General features: G+C 47.1%; 1 protein-coding gene across 3 annotated transcripts in view; it reads left to right on the plus strand.

Moving 5' to 3' along the window:
- Positions 1 to 22,581, plus strand: part of LOC144493012 (CD99 antigen-like protein 2) — a 154,963-nt gene that overhangs the window by 81,551 nt on the left and 50,831 nt on the right. For 2 of the 3 annotated variants that reach the window (XM_078211801.1, XM_078211802.1), the window contains exon 2: positions 10,744 to 10,806. The exons of the other annotated variant lie outside the window; for it this stretch is intronic. In XM_078211801.1, coding sequence (XP_078067927.1) covers positions 10,744 to 10,806 — 63 coding nt within the window. The remainder of the gene's footprint in view (positions 1 to 10,743; positions 10,807 to 22,581) is intronic. 3 annotated transcript variants of the gene reach the window in all.

Here is a 22,581-nt window from a genome sequence, read left to right on the forward strand (position 1 = left end):
GAACACTCCAACCCTAACCCCAACAGCAACAAGAGTAACATATGTACAAGTACCCATAGTGATAACCATCTGTGGTTCAGTACCCGTAGTGGTAACCATCTATGGTTCAACACAGCCCTACCCCCATATCCCTACATATTTTACCCACTAATCCCTCTAACCTCAGGACACTAAGGGCAATTTTTTTTAGCATGGCCAATCAACCTAACCCGCACATCTTTGGACTGTGGGAGGAAACCGGAGCACCCGGAGGAAACCCACGCAGACACGAGGAGAATATGCAAACTCCACACAGACAGTGACCCAAGCTGGGAATCAAATCCAGGTCCCTGGAGCTGTGAAGCAGCAGTGCTAACCACTGTGCTACCGTGCCAAAAATATTTTTCTCTGTTCTGTGAATCTGCAAAGGGTGCCATAAATTTATTGTTTACACGTGATGTTTAAAAGGAGAATCATCGAATCATAGAACCGTGCAGTGCAGAAGGAGGCCATTTGGCCCATTGAGTCTGCACCGACCACAATCCCACCCAGGCCTTATCCCCGTAACCCCATGCATTTGCCCTACTAGTCCCCCTGACACTAAAGGGCAATTTAGCATGGCCAATCCACCTAACCCCCACATCTTTGGACTGTGGGAGGAAACCGGAGCACCCGGAGGAAACACACACAGACACGGGGAGAATGTGCAAACTCCGCACAAACAGTGATCCAAACCGGGAATCAAACCCGGGTCCCTGGCGCTGTGAGGCAGCAGTGCTAACCACTGTGCCACCGTGCCGAGGATGGTAAGAAATCCCCCAACCCCAAAACAGATCTATTAGGATATGGATGGTTTTGCTTTAGTGGCTATTGTGGCATTTGTAACATTTTAAATATATGAAGGGTACAGCTGAAGGAAAGGGGAATAGAGAAAACTCGCTGAGGCACTAATGTGTCGAATGGCTCCATTCCATGCTGCAGCTTCGATAGTTTTTGTTACATCCAGGGCAGACTAATAGGAGTGGACATGCTACGGGGTCAAGTTAAATCTATAGCAGATTGCAGTTTTCACACTGTTCCTCGGGCCGCAGAAAGACAACTCAAAGCTTTGTTCACAATTAATTGAAAAACCTTTTGTAACTTGATCCCGTTGATCTGAGCGTGCAGCAGCAGCTTTTCAAAAGCTGGCTGAATGATTCCAGAGTAGAAAAAACAAAAACAACCGCTTGCATTCCGAAACAAAGGAATAAACAAAGAACAAAGAACAATACAGCACAGGAACAGGCCCTTCGGCCCTCCAAACCCGCGCCGCTCCCCGGTCCAGGATTGAATCCTGAATCCAGGATCCCCGCCCAATTTTCCAGCCTATCTACATACCAATATCCTATCCACCGAGCTGTCCCTCACAGCTACGATGCTTTGTTCATTACAACCTATTAACTCACCCCCACCTCCCCCATTCCAGACCATGTGATCTCCAGGGAGAGGCGAAAACCCAGAGTGAAAAACCCCAGGGCCAATATGGGGGGAAAAAATCTGGGAAATTCCTCTCCGACCCCCTGAGGCGATCGAAACGAGTCCAGGAGATCACAATGGCCCTGATCGGAAAATGCTTCCCAACCCTAGTCATTTCCACTTCCACGAACACCATCTGAATTCCCTGCCCCCGAGACAGGTTCCCTTTGTTTAACCCGCAGTCTCGCTCTGTACGACAGCGGGAATGGCCACACATCGGCCACCAAGATTGTGTCCACTACTTCCCCCAAAGGCAATGTCACTAAGATACTGGTCATCCTAGGGGGAGGTGATGGCCTGCTGGTATTATCGCTAGACCATTCATCCAGAAACTCTACTAATGTTCTGGGGACCCAGGTTCGAATCCAGCCACAGCAGGTCATGAAATTTGAATTCCATAAAAAATATCTAGCGTTAAGAATCTACTGATGACCATGAAACCATTGTCGGAAAAACCCAGCTGGTTCACTAATGTCCTTTAGGGAAGGAAATCTGCCATCCTTACCTGGTCTGGCCTACTTGTGACTCCAGCAATGTGATGGACTCTCAACTGCCCTCAGACAACTAAGGATGGGCAATAAATGCTGGCCAACCAGTGATGCCCATGTCCCACAAATTAATTTTTGAAAAATTTACGAGAGTTATTGCGGAGGCTGCTAAAGTCCGGAGATATTTTAGGCCATTTTCTTTGTGTTAGCAGCACTTTTATAGAGGAGGTGGTGGCTTCAAGTCCCAATCCAGACCCTTGAGCACAAAATGTAAGTTGGCATGTTTCCTTACACAACAGTACGGGGGAGGCAGTGGCATAGTGATATTATCACTGGATTAATAATCCAGAAACCCAAGGTAATGTTCTGAGGGCCCCGGTTCGAATCCCACCACGGCAGATGGTGAAATTTTATTCAGTTTAAAAAAAACTGGACTTAAAAGTCTAATGATGACCATGAAACCATTGTGGATTGTTGTAAAAAGCCATCTGGTTCACTAATGTCCTTTTAGGGAAGGAAATTTGCCCTCCTGACCTGGTGTGGCCTACATGTGACTCCAGAGCCACAGCAATGTGGCCGACTCTTTATTGCCACTCAGTTCGAGGGCAATTAGGGATGGACAACAAATGTTGGCCCTGTCAGCGATGCCCACATCCCGTCATAGAATGATAAAAAAACAATAGTTGCTACATTAATTGGAACTCGAGGTGTTTTGGGCATTCTGTAAGTTGTGAAAGGGACTGGCTAAATGCAGGTTCTCTACTCATCAGCAACCCCACACTTGTTCTGCACAAACTGTACCATCCCATGATGCTTAAGCATTTATGGCAAAACGAGGGAGGATGGAACCCACCCCCGCTCCCTATATCTCAGGCAGGGTGTAGATCTGCATGGAGAGCAGTGACACTCAAACTCATCTCTACCATATACTTCTTGCATCCAGAGATGAAGGTTGTGATGTGATCTGGAGTTTAGTTGTTCCGGAGGTGTTACTGGATGGTACTATTGATGACTCCAAGATTGCATTCTCTGCAGTTCGGGAAGGACAATGACTGCAGATTTAGCCAACATCATGAGAAGAAAAGTAGAAATATCATTTCATAATGCAATACCATTGTACTGAGTGATAAGTTTAGTTTAGGGGTACTGAAAACATTGGTTTGTTATAATAAAAATTACAGAAGGAAAACTGCAGTAGATGAGACAAAATTATTTACCAGACCTATGATAGGTCCATAAGATAAAGGAGCAGAATTAAACCATTCGGCCCATCGAGTCTGCTCCACCTCTCAATCATGGCTGATATGATTCTCATCCCCATTCTCCTGCCTTCTCCCCGCAACCCTTGATCCTCTTATTGATCAAGAACCTATCTGTCTCTGTCTTGAAGACACTTATTGCCACAGAGGACTGTGGAGGCCGGGTCATTGAGTTCCACCCTCTGGCTGAAGAAATTCCTCCTCATCTCACTTTTAACCTCACTCTGAGGTTGTGCCCTCGAGTTCTAGTCTTTCCCACTAGTGGAAACATCCTCTCCACGTCAGGAGCCACTTTGCAGATCACCACCAAGGCTGAATCTTGTCCATCACCTTAATTTGCCCAGCCTTGAACCTTAACCTTCTCTGCTTACTTGCTGCCAATGAACCAAATTTACTGGATCAATGGAATAGCTCTGCTTCAGAAGGCAGCTAGCTCACTGTGGCCTTCTCGAGGGCAATTCAGGATGGGCAATAAATGCTGGGCTAGCCTGCAAAGCCCACATCCTGTGATTGAATTTTTAAAATGTTTCAAAGTTTTGTGGTGTTGCCTTTTTAAAATAAAAGATCATTACTAATGTTTGAAAGGAAGCTGATAGGTTGCTAATTAGTTGGGTTTTGTGGGACAGAAGTAAACTGGGAAATCTTCCACAGTGTTGGGTCGCTGCCAGTGTAACTGGCTGTACTGAAAATAACATCCAATTAATTATGGGACTAAGCTTTTTGATCAATACTGTACTTACACTCGTTGAAAAACAAGCATGTTATTCCCCCCTTGAGATCTTAGAACTAGAGACTTTGAAAGGATATATAGTCCTCTAAATCTAGTTACGTAAACTGATTCATTGCATGTTGGCTGCAAAATTTAAAGTTGTTGGCATCGTAAGGACCATTTGCCACTAGATAACTATCTTGAAATGATAGTTGGGATCTCAAAATACAACGGCTGCAAATGCGTAAATTGTCTGCCACAAATGAGTCAGCAATTAATTAGAAACAGTTAATGGGCAGGTTTTTTTGGGCTTCGCTCATCCCAAAACCCGTAAAATCCCACCCGAGGTCAATGGACCTTCCCATTGACCGCTCCTCACCCGCTCTGGCTCCCGCGGTGGGCGGGGCAGTAAAATTCCAACCATTGTTTGTAGATTGCCTTTCAGAGTCAAACTTTCCCAAAGTGCTTCACTAAATAAGAGATGCCAAGCTAATTGTAACAGGGTTAGACAGGGCAGATTCAGCAAGAATGTTCCCGAAGGGTGGGGTGGGGGGAGGGGAGAGGAGGAGGGAGTCCAGAACTTAGGGGTCATAGTTTGAGGATGGAGGGATAAACCTTTTAGGGCTGAGGTGAGGAGAAATTTCTTCACCCAGAGGGTGGTGAATGTGTGGAATTCACTACCACAGAAAGTAGTTGAGGTCAAAACGTTGTGTGATAAGAAGAGATTAGATGTAGCTCTAGGGGCTAAAGGGGTCGAGGTATCCTGAGTAATTATAGAACTGAATCCCCAAACATTTTCACTGACCTCCCCCCCCCTCCCCCCTCCCCCCTCCCCCCTTCTCCCCCCCCTCCCCTCTCCCCCCCCTCCCCTCTCCCCCCCTCTCCCTCCCCCCTTCTCCCCCCCTCTCCCTCCCTCCTTCTCCCCCCCCTCTCCCTCCCTCTCCCCCCCCCCCCCCCCCACCCACCGCCAAGCTGGGTCACCTGCCCATTCACTGTCCATTCACTCAGCCATCCGGCTATTCACTCATCCACAGCAACATGGTGACACAGTGGTTAGCACTGCTGCCTCATAGTGCCAGGGATCCAGGTTCAATTCTGGCCTTGGGTGACTGTTTGTGTGTGTGGAGCTTGCACATCCTTCCCATGCTTGCATGGGTTTCCTCCGGGTGCTTTGGTTCCCTCCCACACTCAGGGACAGGGCAGGGAGTGGCACTGGATAAGATGCTCTTTCGGAGAGTTGGTGCAGCCTCGGTGAACTGAATTGTTTCTTCAGAAGGAACTCTTCAAATGCAGACAATAAACGTGTAACAAAACTTACTCCAACTTATAAATCAAAAAAAGGGTTTAATAAAGAAACTTCATTTCTTTTTAATCCAATTCAATCAAATCAAGTCCAATTCAGAGTCTCAACAAGTGAGACATTCCCAATCCAAGCTGACAAGACAGGGCTCTCACCTCCTGTCTTGGGCTTGATCTACATGATCCGAGCTGATTGGAGTGGGCATTGCACCTCCTCCAAGGCTTGATCTCATTTGCATCTTAGCCAAAAGGCCGAGATGCCGCTTTTAAAAATTGCTTCAAATGAAGCTAAAATGTAACCTAATGACTTCAACCAACAGCATGTCGATACTACACTGAGAGGCCGAGAAGCGATTGGAAACTTCATTACTCCAAGCTTGGGGCCTCACCCTGGGCCAATCCAAGTTCCCCACAATTCCCAGCAACTTCTTATTTATAGTGAGTTAGCTGGTCAGCTGACCATTGCATCATTCTGTAATTGGTTCCATGGTTTACTGGGTCAGCTGACTCTTACAGCTTGTTACCATTGGTCACATTACATCCGATACAAAGTTGTCACCGGTTACGTTCTAACATGAATGCCTCCTTCAGCGCTGTTAGGATTCTTCTGTGCTCATTCACTTATCCATCCACCCATTCACTCATCCATCCACCCATTCACTCATCCATCCACCCATTCACTCATCCATCCACCCATTCACTCATCCATCCACCCATTCACTCATCCATCCACCCATTCACTCATCCATCCACCCATTCACTCATCCATCCACCCATTCACTCATCCATCCACCCATTCACTCATCCATCCACCCATTCACTCATCCATCCACCCATTCACTCATCCATCCACCCATTCTCTAACTTGCATCCATTCACTAACTTACATCCATTCATTAAACTTACCATATGGAAGCTAGTGCCTTAAAAAAGTGTGCACAGTAAGAAGCCTCACAACGCCAGGTTAAAGTCCAACAGGTTTATTTGGAATCACGAGCTTTTGGAGCGCTGCTCCCTCATCAGGTGAGTGGTGGAGCAGCACTCCGAAAGTTCGTGATCCCAAATAAACCTAGAACTCATAGAAATCATAGAAACCCTACAGTGCAGAAGGAGGCCGTTCGGCCCATCGAGTCTGCACCGACCACAATCCCACCCAGGCCCTACCCCCACATATTTACCCACTAATCCCTCTAACATACGCATCTCAGGACTCTAAGGGGCAATTTTTAACCTGGCCAATCAACCTAACCTGCACATCCTTGAACCTGTTGGACTTTAACCTGGTGTTGTGAGACTTCTTACAGTGCCCACCCCAGTCCAACGCCAGCATCTCCCCATCTTAAAAAGGTGTGGGGGGGGGGGGTGTTGTCTTGTCTCTCCTTTCTCAGCACCCCCAACTCTACAATGATGTGATGGTATTTTGCTCCCCCTTTTTGGAGAAGGTGGGAGACCCAGCAAAGTGCGGAGCAGCGTTGGGACGTGGGAAGTTCAAGCTGAGCGGCAATCCGACGATGATTGCTGCTTCACACAGGATTCAGGATCATGAACCTTCGTTCTCGATTCCCACTGCCCTCTCCCCAAAGCAAATATCTACCATACTGAATCCTTTTAACGTTACGAATGCCTCAATCGAATCACCCCTCAGTCGTCTATACCCACCCCCTGCCTGTGTGAAGTACCAGGTTTCTTGGACAAACTGCCATTCAAAACTCCAGAGGGGCTCTGGAAAAATCAGAGTGTTTCTGCAGCAGTCGGGGTGAGGTTAAGGTGGAGACAGGCGACTCCGCAAAGGTTACAGCTGCTTCTCTTGCTGGGTGTGTGATTTGATGGTAAACCCCCGGCACAAATGCGACACCAAAACTCAACACATTTGGATTGAGCCTGAACAGGAAACTGGAGAAGGAGGATGAACTCAGGACTGAGCCGAGCTTTTGATAATTGCACAAGGTCGCTTCAATTGACTACCACAGGAATTCTGACCATATATTGTCAAATCTGGTATGATAGGGAGAGACACTTTACCTTTAAGACTGTGCTGATAGAATAGATTTAATTAAAAATTATAAATTAATTTTAAGTTTGTTTATTCGTGTCACAAGTGGGGTTACATTAACACTGCAATGAAGTTACTGTGAAAATCCCCTAGTCGCCACATTCCGGCACCTGTTTGGGTACATTGAGGGAGAATTGAGCATGGCCAATGCACCTAACCAGTGCGTCTTTCGGACTGTGGGAGGAAACCGGAGCTCCCGGAGGAAACCCACGCAGAGGCAAGGAGAACGTGCAGACTCCACACACACAGTGATCCAAGGCCGGAATCGAACCCGGGTCCCTGGCGCTGTGAGGCAGCAGTGCTAACCACTGTGCCGCCGTGATCAGAATTTCATAGAAACATAAAAATACAGAAACTAGAAGCAGGAGGAGGCCATTCGGCCCTTCGAGCCTGCTCCGCCATTCATTTTGATCATGGCTGACCATCAAATTCAATATCCTGATCCCCCCCCCCACCCCTCTTACCCCCTCCCTTGATCCCTTTAGCCCCAAGAACTATAGAAACAAAGCTTTATGTCCAACTTTTCTAACTTCAGTGCTTAATATGGAATGTGAAACTACTTTTTTCATGCCCCCCTCCCTCCCCCCCCCAACAATCCTCCAACAAGGATTATACTAGTCGGGGGTGGGGGGGGTTGGGAGGAGGGAAATGGCTGCAGCAGATCAGAACAGGAATGTTTCTGCAGGTCACACTGAAGTAAGCGGAGATAAAGCAGCCACATCTTCAACCAGGAGAAAATGTCAGTTTAGTAAGCATTAGAGAAGTACAAGCTGCAGAGTAAATTTGCAGGATCTGATAATGCAATGAATGATGGGAGGTATAAATTGTAAATATGTCAGACTTGCAATTATGGTTACTTGATAAGTTACAAGGCAGCCAACAAATGAATGAGCTGGCACTCTTCCAGCCATGAGATCACAGCTCACTAACTTGGCTGCCTGCCCTGCGTTAGCACTGTGGCTTACTATGCTGAGACAGTCTGTATGGTAACAGTGGGGGTTGCACATATTCCTTCTGTCAAAGGCTGGTGGCTGCACTGTTTCTGCATCTTACTTTATGCCAAGAGTTGGCAACATTCAGAAAGATTCGGCAAAGATTTTCCTGCCCCGTGCCTCGCCAGCTGGTCTGCGCTGGAGGACGGTACCTGCCATTTATATTCGGCTTCATCATCCTCTGTGTGCTCGGAAGGAAAGGAAAGCCAGCAGGTTATCATCGACTCCTGAATCCTGCCCTGAGGTGGAAAGTGCAAGTGCAGATGTCTGGAGAGAACAAACTGGGCTCAGCTGTGAGAAAGCTTTCACTAGCTCGCCGTTTAGACTCACGCGCAAAGAATGGTCACTTGATCACAAAGGGTCGTGAACGTAGCCCAATCCATCACGCAGACCAGCCTCCCATCCATCGACTCCGTCTACACTTCCCGCTGCCTCGGAAAAGCAGCCGACATAATCAAGGACCCCACGCACCCCGGACATTCTCTCTTCCACCTTCTTCCATCGGGAAAAAGATACAAAAAGTCTGAGATCACTCACCAACCCGACTCAAGAAAAGCTTCTTCCCTGCTGCCGTCAGACTTTCGAATAGACCTACCATACAATTTATTAAGCTGGTCTTTCTCTACACCCTAGCTATGACTGTAACACTACATACTGCACTCTCTCGTTTCCTTCTCTATGCATGGTATGCTTTGCCTGCATAGCGCGCAAGAAACAATACTTTTCGCTGTATACTAACACAATAATAAATCAAATCAAATTGAGTGACATACCAGAGTATTACTGGTGAGGACTGTGCACTAACACAGTTCAGTCCCTCCATGAGAGGAGGAAGGGAAGGGAAAGGATTTACCTCCTGAAAAATTAAGGTCACAGTGATCCTAGATCTTCTCAAAGAATGCTCTTTAATAGACGTCAGCAGCGGGACTGGACTCCATTGTAAAGCTTTGTCTAATCAGACAAATGTCTAATCCATTCTGTCTCTCTGGCCATTAGCCACTGACTCATCACTGGGTTATGCTGCATCTTAGGTAACAGGGAATTGAAAATATGCCAGACACATTTTATAATTCCACGACAGCTCAGTCTTACAGGTCAGGTTGAAGTGAAGCTTTAAGGGTGAAAATTACCAGTTGTTTCGATTTTCTCATCAATTCCAGATGTATTTCCCGTGCGATAGTTTCAGTAGAAACAAAGCTCGCTGTTGCTGAATTAATAAAATGGTTTACAACATTGAGTTACAGAACCATCCTGATCTGACTGAAGGTTGGTCAGACACCCCAGGTGCTTTGGCTTGAATTTCAAACGTTATTGACGGGAATGAGCGAGATCCTTTCTTTCTGCAAATGCACCTCCTGCTGGCGGGTCAGGGGATGGCAGGTGTCTGCAGAAGAGGCCCTCTTCAGAGCTCAAGAGAGGTCACATTGGAGGCAGGGGGGGCCTTTTTCCACTTGCAAAGGGGCAGGAGGGAGGCGGGGCACGCCACAAACCAATGGGCGGAATAATTGGTGAGAAATTTGAATGCGACTTTGTTTTTAACCCAACCCTGGAACATAAGCCACCTAACTGCAGCGCGCAATGTGGTTCGTCTCCCTTACACAGTACGTCCCATTATTATGTGATTATATTTCATTGTCGGCTGCAAGTTTGCCATAAGCCATTCAGAGTAGATTTTGACTATTGATTTAATACTGTAGGTCAAAGACAATGCACGTGCAATACATACGAGTCCAAAGATGCGCAGGTTAGGTTGATTGGCTGTGCCAGATTGCCCATAGTGTCCCCGGGATATGTAGGTTAGAGGGATTAGCGGGGTAAATCTGTGGGGTTGTGGGGATAGGGCCTGGAGTGGGATTGTTGTCGGTGCAGACTCGATGGGCCAAATGGCCTCCTTCTGCACTGTAGGGATTCTATGATTGTTACCAGTTGATTGCAATGAAAAAGACCACGGCTGGAAGAAAAAAAAATGGTTTGATATGATCTGCGTAAAATTAACAGCTGTGGCGACTCTGAAGTTACAAGTGGGAGAGGATTTCCGCCAGAAAGCCAGTGCCCACTGCAGGCACTTTGGAACATTGTTTGAAAATTCAGAGGCATTTTGGTTTAGACGATGCTGCGATTTACTTTTGACCTGGATTGGGGGTGTTATCCATTACCAGTTATTTTGGGGAAGTAGAGACAAAACGTACACACATCTATTTAAGCTTTCAATTCTTCAGTCCAGTACAAACTTAGTGGCATTGCCATGACTCATTGGTAATTCATGGATTTGATGTCAATTTAAACTTTCTAAAGTGAATCCTTTCTGCCTGAGGTAATACTTGAACATTGCATTGTTGTTATCTTGAGCTGGGGGAGCTTCCTCTGACTTTAAGCAGCTCTTTGTCAAAAAAAGACTTGATATAGTACAGCTTGTAACATGCCTCTGATATTTGACATTGTATTTTAGTTTTAGGAGAGGATGACTTTAGCTTGTTTGATGCCCTCGATGATGACCCCACCACAAAGCCACGTAAGTTTTCTGAATCTTCTTCAGTGATGTTTTTGTCTTGTTGTTACAGGCTTTCTCTACATTGAAATTCTGACCAAAATTTGTTCCTTAAAACAATGCAAGTTCCTGAAGTGGAATCCTGTACTTTTTATTAGTAGGAAGTATTACGGAGCAATGGCACAATGGCTAGCACTGCTGCCTCACAGCGCCAGAGATGCGGGTTTGATTCCCGGCTTGGGTCACTGTCTGTGCGGAGTCTGCATGTTCTCCCTGTGTCTGCGGGGGTTTACTCCCACAGTCCAAAAGACGTGCTGGTTGGATGCATTGGCCGTGCTAAATTTTCCCTCAGTGTGGCCGAACAGGCGCCAGAGTGTGGCAACGAGAGGATTTTCACAGTAACTTCATTGCAGTGTTAATGTAAGCCTACTTGTGACACTAATAAATAAACTAAACTTTACTAGATAGGTAGTTATCAAGAGGAGGCAGAGAGACTGTAAAGGGATATATACAGGTTAAGTGGGTGGGGAAAAAGTTTGGCAGTTGGGTATAATGTGGGAAAATTTTAACTTGTCTTCTTTGGCAGCAAGAATGGAAAAGCAGTTTATAATTTGAATGGAGGGCTCGGCGGTGAGGCAGGGTCTGGGTGTCCTCGTGCATGAATCATAAAACAGAAGTGAAATAACTCCTCCAAGACCAGTGTCCCTTCACCAAATTTAGATTTATTTACACAGTAAGCATCACTCAGACAGGTACTTCCTCATACAGAATATAAATCCAGAGTGCCAGTAATCCTGACGCTCCACATTATATATACACGCAAGATCCTGAAGTGGAATCCTGTACTTTTTATTAGTAGGAAGTATTACGGAGCAGTGGCACAGTGGTTAGCCATTGGACAATCCATTACTGTCTGAATCAGGGAGCTCATATACTAAGAGGTCCACCCTGTGGGCCTTGTGTAAGTCATTACAGTTAGTATGCAGGTACAGTAAGCAGATTAGGGAAGCAACTGGAATGTTGGTACTTATTGCAAGGGGAATGGAATATGAAAGTAGGGAAGTTTCACTGTACAGGGCCTGGGTGAGATTACATCTGGAATACCGTGTACAGTTTTGGTCTCCTTATTTGAAAAAAAAAGATTAAGTTTAAAACAGTGCAGAGAAGTTGACTCATTCCTGGGATGAGGGGCTTGTCTTATGGAGAAAGATTGGACAGGCTGGGGCTGTATCCATTGGAGTTTCGAAGAATGAGAGGTGATCTTATTGAGAGAGATAAGATCCTGAAGGGACTTGGTAGGGTGGATACCCCAGAAGATGCTTCCACTCGTGGAAGTGACTAGAGTTAGGGGGGACAGTTTAAGGATAAGAGGTCTATCCCTTAGGATGGAGATGAGGAGAAATGTGTTCTTTCAGGATCATTAGTCTGTGGAATTCTCCTCCCCAGAGAGAAGTGGAGGCTGGGTCATTGAATTTATTCACAGCTGTGTTAGACAGGTTTTCGATTTTAAAAAGGGAGTGAAGTGTTACGGGAGGGGCAGGCAGCAACAAAGAACAATACAGCACAGGAACAGGCCCTTCGGCCCTCCAAGCCCGTGCCGCTCCCTGGTCCAAACTAGACCATTCTTTTGTATCCCTCCATTCCCACTCCGTTCATATGGCTGTCTAGATAAGTCTTAAACGTTCCCAGTGTCTCTGCCTCCACCACCTTGCCTGGCAGCGCATTCCAGGCCCCCACCACCCTCTGTGTAAAATATGTCCTTCTGATATCTGTGTTAAACCTCCCCCCCTTCACCTTGAACCCGTGACCCCTCGTGAACGTCACCACCGACCTGGGGAAAAGCTTCCCACCGTTCACCCTATCTATGCCTTTCATAATTTTATACACCTCTATTAAGTCTCCCCTTATCCTCCGTCTTTCCAGGGAGAACAACCCCAGTTTACCCAATCTCTCCTCATAACTAAGCCCCTCCACACCAGGCAACATCCTGGTAAACCTCCTCTGTACTCTCTCCAAAGCCTCCACGTCCTTCTGGTAGTGTGGCGACCAGAACTGGACGCAGTATTCCAAATGCGGCCGAACCAACGTTCTATACATCTGCAACATCAGACCCCAACTTTTATACTCTATGCCCCGTCCTATAAAGGCAAGCATGCCATATGCCTTCTTCACCACCTTCTCCACCTGTGACGTCACCTTCAAGGATCTGTGGACTTGCACACCCAGGTCCCTCTGCGTATCTACACCCTTTATGGTTCTGCCATTTATCGTATAGCTCCTCCCTACATTATTTCTACCAAAATGCATCACTTCGCATTTATCAGGATTGAACTCCATCTGCCATTCCTTTGCCCAAATTTCCAGCCTATCTATATCCTTCTGTAGCTTCTGACAATGCTCCTCACTATCTGCAAGTCCTGCCAATTTTGTGTCGTCCGCAAACTTACTGATCACCCCAGTTATACCTTCTTCCAGATCGTTTATATAAATCACAAACAGCAGAGGTCCCAATACAGAGCCCTGCGGAACACCACTAGTCATAGGCCTCCAGCCGGAAAAAGACCCTTCCACTACCACCCTCTGTCTTCTGTGACCAAGCCAGTTCTCCATCCATCTAGCCACCTCCCCCTTTATCCCATGAGACCCAACCTTTTTCACCAGCCTACCATGAGGGACTTTGTCAAACGCTTTACTAAAGTCCATATAGACGACATCCACGGCCCTTCCCTCGTCAACCATTCTGGTCACTTCTTCAAAAACCTCCACCAGGTTAGTGAGGCATGACCTCCCTCTCACAAAACCATACTGACTATCATTAATGAGTTTATTCCTTTCAAAATGCGCATACATCCTATCTCTAAGAATCTTCTCCAACAACTTCCCCACCACGGACGTCAAGCTCACCGGCCGATAATTACCCGGTTATCCTTCCTACCCTTCTTAAATAACGGGACCACATTAGCTATCCTCCAATCCTCTGGGACCTCACCTGCGCCTAGTGACGAGACACAGATTTGCGTCAGAGGCCCAGCGATTTCATCTCTCGTCTCCCTGAGCAGCCTTGGATAGATTCCATCAGGCCCTGGGGATTTGTCAGTCTTTATATTCTCTAACAAACCTAACATGGAGCTGAGACATAACCAGATCAGCCATGACGGAGTAAGCTCAAAGGGCTGAATGGCCTTTGCTCCTACTTTTAAAAGAAAAGCACTAGTGGATATTAGACCCCAGGTGAAACTGCACAAAGATTCAGCACGTATCTCGTTCGAAAGGATTAGTAATCTCAACAAGTTAAATGATGATCAGAGGGAGCACACCAGACTGGAACGCTGATGCAGTTGCAACAGGGTGATGGATGCAGAGTTGATCCTTAGTCTGTTCAGTTTCTAGCTGCTGACTGGAAGCAAAGCAGTCTCTAGAAGAGCTCGGGGTTGCCAGTGTGTTGGGTGGGAGTTAGGGAAGATCGTAGCACTTTTAGAACAATTAGATCCCTGTTGTGCCGTATAATAAAATGGAAGGAATCATTTCAGTAAACTTGACAAGGGACGGGCCCTTGTAGTATGGGTTTAGCTGAAAACTATCCAGTTAATAATCACCGTTTAATATTAGTACAATCTCATTTTGACCACCTTTGAGAAAGGGTTTTCCAATAACCAACCTGTAAAAGTATTGGTTTAAGTTTCCTAATCACTCCATGACCACCTCCCCAACAAATCAACTCCCACAACTATGGGAGTGGGCAAAATCAGAGGGACCTAAATGGAGGATTGGGTGAGGTAGTCTGGAAAATTCCTCTGAACCCTCCCTCACACACACTACCCGAGGCAATCAAATATGTCCTTGTATCTCAAATCAATACCCCACCTTTCTTTTGTACGCTCTTGTGTCAGTCCAACCAGGAACTCAGCTAGCTCCCTGTGAACACTTGTAATGAATCCTCAATCGCTGTACCAGCCGGCAGGTGATTCCTGAAGGTGAGTGACCCTCGGGTAAGAAAAATCTTCTGACATCTAACCTTACAAGTTGTATACGTGTCTCTTGATCCTCCCTAACCTTTCGGATCAAAAAGACTGCCCGCGCTTACAAATCTAAATCGTTTGTTCGCATAAAGATGTCAGTCAACTCTCCCTGGTGCCTATGCTGTAAGGACTTGATTCTCTAACCTTCTTGCTGCAAAACACACTGGATTTTGTTGGGGGTACAGCGATGTAAATTAGCTGAATAATTTCTAAGGTCTCTGTATCAACCTCTCCACGCCTCTTCCAGGCCTTTATCACTCACTTTCTGTGGAGACCAAAACTGGAAACAGTATTTTAGATGAGGCCCAACCAACGGGTAGGATATTCCAGCCCCACCCACTGCTGGGATTATCCAGTCCCGCCGAAAATCAATGGAATTTTGGCTGGGCCACCAAATCTCCCATGGCAGGTCCCGCCACGATGGGGCCGGAAAATTCTGGCCAGTGTCTTTTTCAAGGACTATGTATAATGTTCTTTTTTATTCTGTGTTTTGTTGTCCCAGCAGTGTACTTGAATACTCTGTTTACTTTTGTTACATTTGCTATGAATCCTAAGAGGTTTCTGTGCTAAGTCTTTCTCTTTCTGAAGGCTCTCGATGTTCACACATTACAGGTAATCACATGCTTGGTTTTATCCCTCCTCATGCACACAATACTGCATTTATCCATATTAAAATGACACTTGCCAAGTACCAGACCAGAGGGAGGCAATGGCCTAGTGATATTATCGCAAGTCTATTCATCCAGAAACTCCGTTAATGTTCTGGGGACCCGGGTTTGAATCCCGCCACGGCAGGTGGTGGAATTTGAATTCAATAAAACAAAAATCTGGAATTAAGAATCTACTGATGACCATGAAAACATTGTCGATTGCCAGAAAAACACATCTGATTCACATATGTCCTTTAGGGAAGGAAATCTGCCGTCCTTACCTGGTCTGGCCTACATGTGATTCCAGAGCCACAGCAATGTGGTTGACTCTCAACTGCCCTCCAAGGGCAACTAGGATGGGCAATAAATGCTGGCCAACCAGCGATGCCCATGTCCCACGAATGAATTTAAAAAAAGTTTCCCCTAGCCCATGCAACCATGATCCAGTCTATTTTTCTCAACTAAGGCGGTATCTAGTTATTGAAGGGATATTTGCTTGTTAAAAATAGAAACACACCAGCTTCTATATGGAGATGCCAGTTCATTTTTGCACTTGGATATGGATTAACAACAGACGCAAGATGTGTTGACAGTTTAATCAGTACAGAAGTATTCCAAGGCGGCACGGTGACATAGTGATTAGCACTGCTGCCTCATAGCGCCATGGATCCGGGTTCGAGTCCTGGCTTGGGTCACTGTCTGTGCGGAGTCTGCACGTTCTCCCCGTGTCTGCGTGGGTTTCCTCCGCGTGTTCCAGTTTCCTCACACAGTCCAAAGATGTGCAGGTTAAGTGGATTGGCCATGCTAAATTGACCCTAGGACAATTAAATCCCTGTTGTGCCGTATAATAAAATGGAAGGAATCATTTCAATAAACTTGATGAGGGGTGAGCCCTTATGGTATGGGTTCAGCTGAAAACTAACCAGTGAATAATCACTGTTTACCCCTAGCACAATCTCATTTTGACCACCTTTGAGAAAGGGTTTTCCAACAACCAACCCGTAAAAGTATTGGTTTAAGTTTCCTAATCACTCCATGACCAAGACCCCCCAACAAATTAACCAACACAACTATGGGAGTGGCAAAATCAGAGGGACATAAAAGGAGGATTGGGTAAGGTAGTCTGGTGAATTCCTCTGAACCCTCCCACACACACACCACCCGAGGCAATCAAATATGTCCTTGAATCTCAAATCAATACCCCAGGGTTTAGCAGGGGTAAATATGTGGGGTTACGGGAATAGGTCCTGGGTAGGATTGTGGTTGGTGCAGAATCAATGGGTTGAATGGCCTCCTTCTGCACTGTAGGGATTCTATGATTCTATTCACTGGATGAAGTCCCACTATATCAAACCAAACAAGCTGTTTATGATGATGTGAGCCGTTAACATGTTTCTGAATGTGTGCGTGCACATTTATACTAGACTATGTTGCTGGGCAAGTGAACAAGGATATTTCCTGGAGCTTGTGGAACAGTTGATTTATTTTTAATGGCTCTGGGTTGATTGAAATGCAAGGTTGTGTGGGAGAGGGGTGGGATTTATGAATTATAAATACAAAAAAAAATGTCGTGCTGACTAACCTTCATCCTGTCCCTTCCCTATCCATCGCTGCATTGAAGTTAATGGAAGTGCAGTCTTATTAGAGTACTGCTCGTGGGACTGACACTGAGGTGCTTCTCTAAAGTCTAGTGCATGCAAGTTTAATGCTAATACTTCCCAAAATGCTGCTGCAGCCTGGGCAGCAACCACACAGCTGAATGGCAGTGAGAAAGGAATTCTTCATTAGTGATTAACCTCGTGGCGTTCCCTTTGACAAAGGCAGCGGTAGCAATGTGCTGCTGAAGGTCGAGACCAGCAATGCTCACTGGAAAATGATTCAGTGCGAGTCAAAGGCAGCTGCCAGCAACTAATCTGCTCATCTGCAGCCAAGGCCACTCGAGGGAGTCGGCCGCCCAAGTTTGTGGAAAAACAATTTAAGAAGAGCAGGAAAACAAATCCACCGTCTAGGACACACACATGCTTCCAGTTCGGCTGCAGACGGTAGAATCTAAACTGCTCTCCGTTTCTGAGGCAAGGTTCCCTCCAGCAGCAGAGCCCTGGGTTCAGTTGGACAGTGTCCAGAATCGACCACTTTCAGTCTCCAAAACACTTCCCTGTCTGGAGTTATTCTTGGGCTATCTTCCAGCCCCCTTTAGAAACATAGAAAGCCTACAGTGCAGAAGGAGGCCGTTCGGCCCATCGAGTCTGCACCGACAGCAATTCCACCCAGGCCCCATCCCCGTAATCCCACATATTTACCCCGCTAATCCCTCTAACCTATGCATCCCGGGACACTAATTCAGTGTGACCAATGCACCTAACCCACACATCTTTGGACTGTGGGAAGAAACCGCAGCATCCAGAGGAAACCCACGCAGACACGGGGAGAACGTGCAAACTCCGCACAGACAGTGACCCAAGCCGGGAATCGAACCCAGGTCCCTGGAGCTGTGAGGCAGCAGTGCTAACCACTGTGCCACCCCTTGGTACTTTGTAAGCCACCACCGCACTCCAGGAGAGGTGCAGCTCAGCTGATCAGACAAAGCATCCCCATGAGACCAAACATCCCCTTTCCACCGACTGTAGCCTCTGCTCCTTATTGATATTGCACCATGACTCAGGTGGGCATTGAAGTTCAAGTGTCAAAGACATTTGGATCTGCCTAAAAATGACCATCCCCTTCCTTCCCCTCTACTCGTTAGCAGCAATGCAAAAGGATCATCCCCCCAAAAAGACAACCATTGTTTATTTTCCTGGATAGTGAGATTAAAAAAGGAAGGTTGCAATGGAGTCAGAACTATCCCAGCATTCCATGGCATTCAGAATGTCCTCTATTAGAACCACAATACTGTAGCTTTGCATCAGGTTTTCCGAACCGCTGGACAGGGATGTTAGGATAATCCGACTGATCTTCCAGCCCCATGAGAGCAAGAGACAATACTCCAAACCCCACATCCAGGAACAAAATAGAATGAGATGGGAAAGTTATTCATGGCAATTGGCTTTCCCCTGTGGTACATGTGACAGTTTGCTGATTTTAGCCACACTTATGTTCTTGGTCCCCAGGCAACACTCACGCTTATTACTCATGACACAAAATCTCACATGTAGCTTTTTTTTGTCGATGGTTTTGGCCAAATAGGAAGCCTTTTTTTTTTTACAAACTGGACAGTTTTAAAAGCAACACAAAGCATTACTGTCCAAATTGCTCTCAAATTTCTCCAGACAAAATCCCCCAGTCCCACCCACAGTCTGGCAGGGGGAGGGAACAGAATTTGATGCGAGGCCAAGACTCAGTTTCCCGGCGGTGGGATGAACTGTAGGAATTCTGTTCTCAGGATTTTAAAGATTGTTCCAGTTTCCTGGCGAACAATGTTCAGCATGCATTAGCGTCTCATCTAACACTGGGCAGCACGGTGGCACAGTGGTTAGCACTGCTGCCTCACAGTGCCAGGAGCCCGGGTTCGATTCCCAGCTTGGGTCACTGTCTGTGTGGAGTTTGCACGTTCTCCTCCGGGTGCTCCGGTTTCCTGCCACAGTCCAAAGATGTGCGGGTTAGGTGGATTGGCCATGATAAATTGATCCTAGTGTCAGGAGGACTAGCAGGGTAAATATGTGGGGTTACGGGAGTAGGGCCTGGGTGGGATTGTGGTCGGTGCAGGCTCGATGGACCGAATGGCCTCCTTCTGCACTGGGATTCTATGATTCCACGCACCCCAGTCATTCTCTCTTCCATCTTCTTCCTTCGGGAAAACGATACAAAAGTCTGAGGTCACGTACCAACCGACTCAAGAACAACTTCCTCCCTGCTGCTGTCAGACTTTTGAATGGACCTACCTTGCATTAAGTTGATCTTTCTCTACATCCTACCTAAGACTGTAACACTACATTCTGCACTCTCTCGCTTCCTTCTCTATGAACAGTATGTTTTGTCTGTATAGCGCGCAAGAAACAATATTTTTCACTGTGACATCAAATCAAAGATTCTATAACATTCATTCAAAGGCCACCTTGCCAGAATCAACCCACCCCCCCCCCCCACACCCCCCCCCCCCCTGCAAATTAAAATTCCTCCCCGCCAGCAAGAAATTAGAAGGTTCACTTTTACCATTGCGTACAAGTGACATGTACTTGGAGAACTTCACTTCTTACACAACCTGGAGACGAGCAGATGCTGGGGGCCGCTCACGACTTCAGTCAGATTGGGTGTTAGTCGGACAAGCTGCACGAAGTGGGGGGGGGGGCGGGTAAGGTAGAAGGGTGGAGCAGAAACTGGACACGGGAGGCAGGTTAAGGGTGGAAGGAGGTGGGTTACAGAGTGTGTCCAGAGAAGGAGGAGAATGTCGGGGCAGGGAGAGGCAGAGAGGGAATGTTTGGGGGAGAGCGGCTTTACAGACAAAAATGGTGGGAGAACGATGGTCCTGGAAGTTGGAGTCTTGGGAGTTGAACTGAAGGTGCTGGACAACAGAGCGAACAGTTGGGGGGGGGGGTGGTGGGGGGGATTAGTGGGATGCAGTTGGGTGGCAGGACCAGGGTGATAATCGAGGAAGGTTTCATGGGTGGGGGGGTGTAGAGCTGGGGTTGGGGGGTGTAGGGCTGGGGCAGGGGGGTGTAGGGCTGGGGCAGGGGGGTGTAGGGCTGGGGCAGGGGGGTGTAGGGCTGGGGCAGGGGGGTGTAGGGCTGGGGCTGGGGGGTGTAGGGCTGGGGTTGGGGGGTGTAGGGCTGGGGTTGGGGGGTGGCAGACAAGGTAAGGGCTGAAATTCTGCCTCCCATCTGGGAATGCTTCCACTTGTTGTGGGCGTTCTTCTCCTGCACAAAGACAGGAGGATTGATTGTCATCCCTATAGTTACATGAGGATTTCAGGAGCATGCTTGCCGATAGCAGCTGCTGAGCTTTGCGCAATAAGTGATAAAGAAGCAGGTTGTTCAAGCAACTGATGTGAGATTGAGAGCATGACGTGGTTGGCACAAGTTCCGTGCAAATGTCCCATCTGCTGCTGAGAGCTGCAACCCAGACTCCAGCGCGACCTCCCGGTCCACACTTACATTTAGACCGATGGATGCTCCTGTAGGTGTCAGTGAGAGGAAACAGTGCAATTACCCTGGTGGGACACAGCAGGTTATTCATCCTCTTCCTGCACTGCTGGGTCTCACTGCTTCTACCCTCCGCTGTGACCTCCATCCAGGCCGTCGAGGTCATACTGGAAGACCTGCTGCAGCCAAGTCAGGAAAAGAGCACCTCCCTTGGCTTGGAGGAGAATGTCCAAGGAGGCTTCGCTGAACCGTAGGTTATTTTCTTTTCTGTGACATTCTCCTTCAGTGTTGAATGACAGCCAGACTGAAGCTTCTGGCCTATAGAGAGTGAATGATGTCAGGGTGCCCTTACAGTATGACACCCAGATCTTGGAGTCCATAAGGTAATGGTGTCCAGTGACTTCCTGCGTGCCCTCCACCACAATGCCCTGCACTGATGTATGTTTAATGAGCTGACCAGCGCAAGATCATCAGCCGCCGTGCCCCCTTATGGGCTCGGACTGTTTCGGTATCTGAGGAGTCGCGGATTGTGCTGAACATCGAGCAGTCATCAGCAAACATCCCCACTTCTGACCTTACGATGGAAGAAAGGCCATTGATGTATCCACTGGAGATGGTTGGACCTAGAACACTATTGTATGGAACTCCTGCAGTGCAGACCTGGGACTTAGATGATTGACTTCCAACCACCAGAATTATCTTCCTTTGTGCTTAGGACTCCACAAGTCCTGAGTCCCACTTTTTCTGGAATATTGTCAGGACCCATAGCCTTTGCAGTATCCCCTGCCTTCAACTGTTCCTTGATATCACATGGAGCCAATCGATTTGGCTGAAGACTGACATCTGTGATGCTGGGGACCTGCGGAAGAAGCCGAGATGGGTCATCCACTTGTCATAGAGTCACGGGGGTTTACAGCATGGAAACAGGCCCTTCGGCCCAACTTGTGTATGCCCCCCAGTTCTGGCTGATGATTGTTGCAAATTCTTCAGCCATATCTCTTGCACTGATGTGCTGGGCTCTGCCAGCATTGAGGTTTATGGAGCCTCCTCCTCCAGTTAGATGGTATAGCTGGGGCTGTATAAAGAGTCATGTTTGTGCATTAGCTTAGTCAAGAAATAAACTTCTATTTTTAGTCATAAGACCAGTCTAAATAGTCGGCGCACACCATCTAAGATTTGATATATTATGCCAACATACAAAAGTCAAGGCTGTTGTTTCAGTGCAGGACTGTGGGACTGCTTCACTCTTCCAAGTGCCATCTTTCAGATAAGACAGTAAATCGACACCACCGTGTGTCTTCTCGGGTGAATAACACACCAATGACAACATTTCCAAAATGTATGAAATACAACAATTGTACCTTCAGTTATTGTTGCTCAAGGACATCATAGGTTTCGGAAGGATAGCACCAATGTCATCCAATCGGAAACTGTGCCATGTATTCCGACACTGGTTCTTACGCTAAGCAGGATATTGTTTTAGTTTTGCTGCACCTTGTGTTCTTGGTTTTAAAATAACGAATCAAGATCCGGAATGGCAACAACATCTGAACATCTAAATTCTGCGCTCAAATAAAAGATAAAAAGTTGATTTAAAGCAAAATTTTGGAATCAAGTGCTTCAGCAGTCTCCTATTTTAGAACAGAACCTACACGCATTTATTTCAGCTGTCATTTAAGGCTCGGTTGGTGGCACTCTTACCTCTCTGTAATGACCTCAACGAGGCCCATGAGGTTGGCTTGTTGGAGTATGAGCTCCCTGATTGAAGTAATCACTGTGCCACCGTGGGGTGGCACAGTGGTTCGTACTGCTGCCTCACAGTGCCAGGGACCTGGGTTCGATTCCCGGCTTGGGTCACTGTCTGTATGGAGTTTGCACGTTCTCCCCGTGTCTGTGTGGGTTTCTTCCGGGTGCTCTGGTTTCCTCTCACAGTCCAAAGATGTGCAGGTTAGGTGGATTGGCCATGCTAAATTGCCCCTTAGTGTCAGAGAGACTAGCTAGGGTAAATGCACGGGATTATGGGGATAGAGCTTGGGTGGGGATTGTGGTCGGTGC

The sequence above is a fragment of the Mustelus asterias genome, chromosome 4, assembly GCF_964213995.1.
Source record: "Mustelus asterias chromosome 4, sMusAst1.hap1.1, whole genome shotgun sequence".
Lineage (NCBI taxonomy): Eukaryota > Metazoa > Chordata > Chondrichthyes > Carcharhiniformes > Triakidae > Mustelus > Mustelus asterias.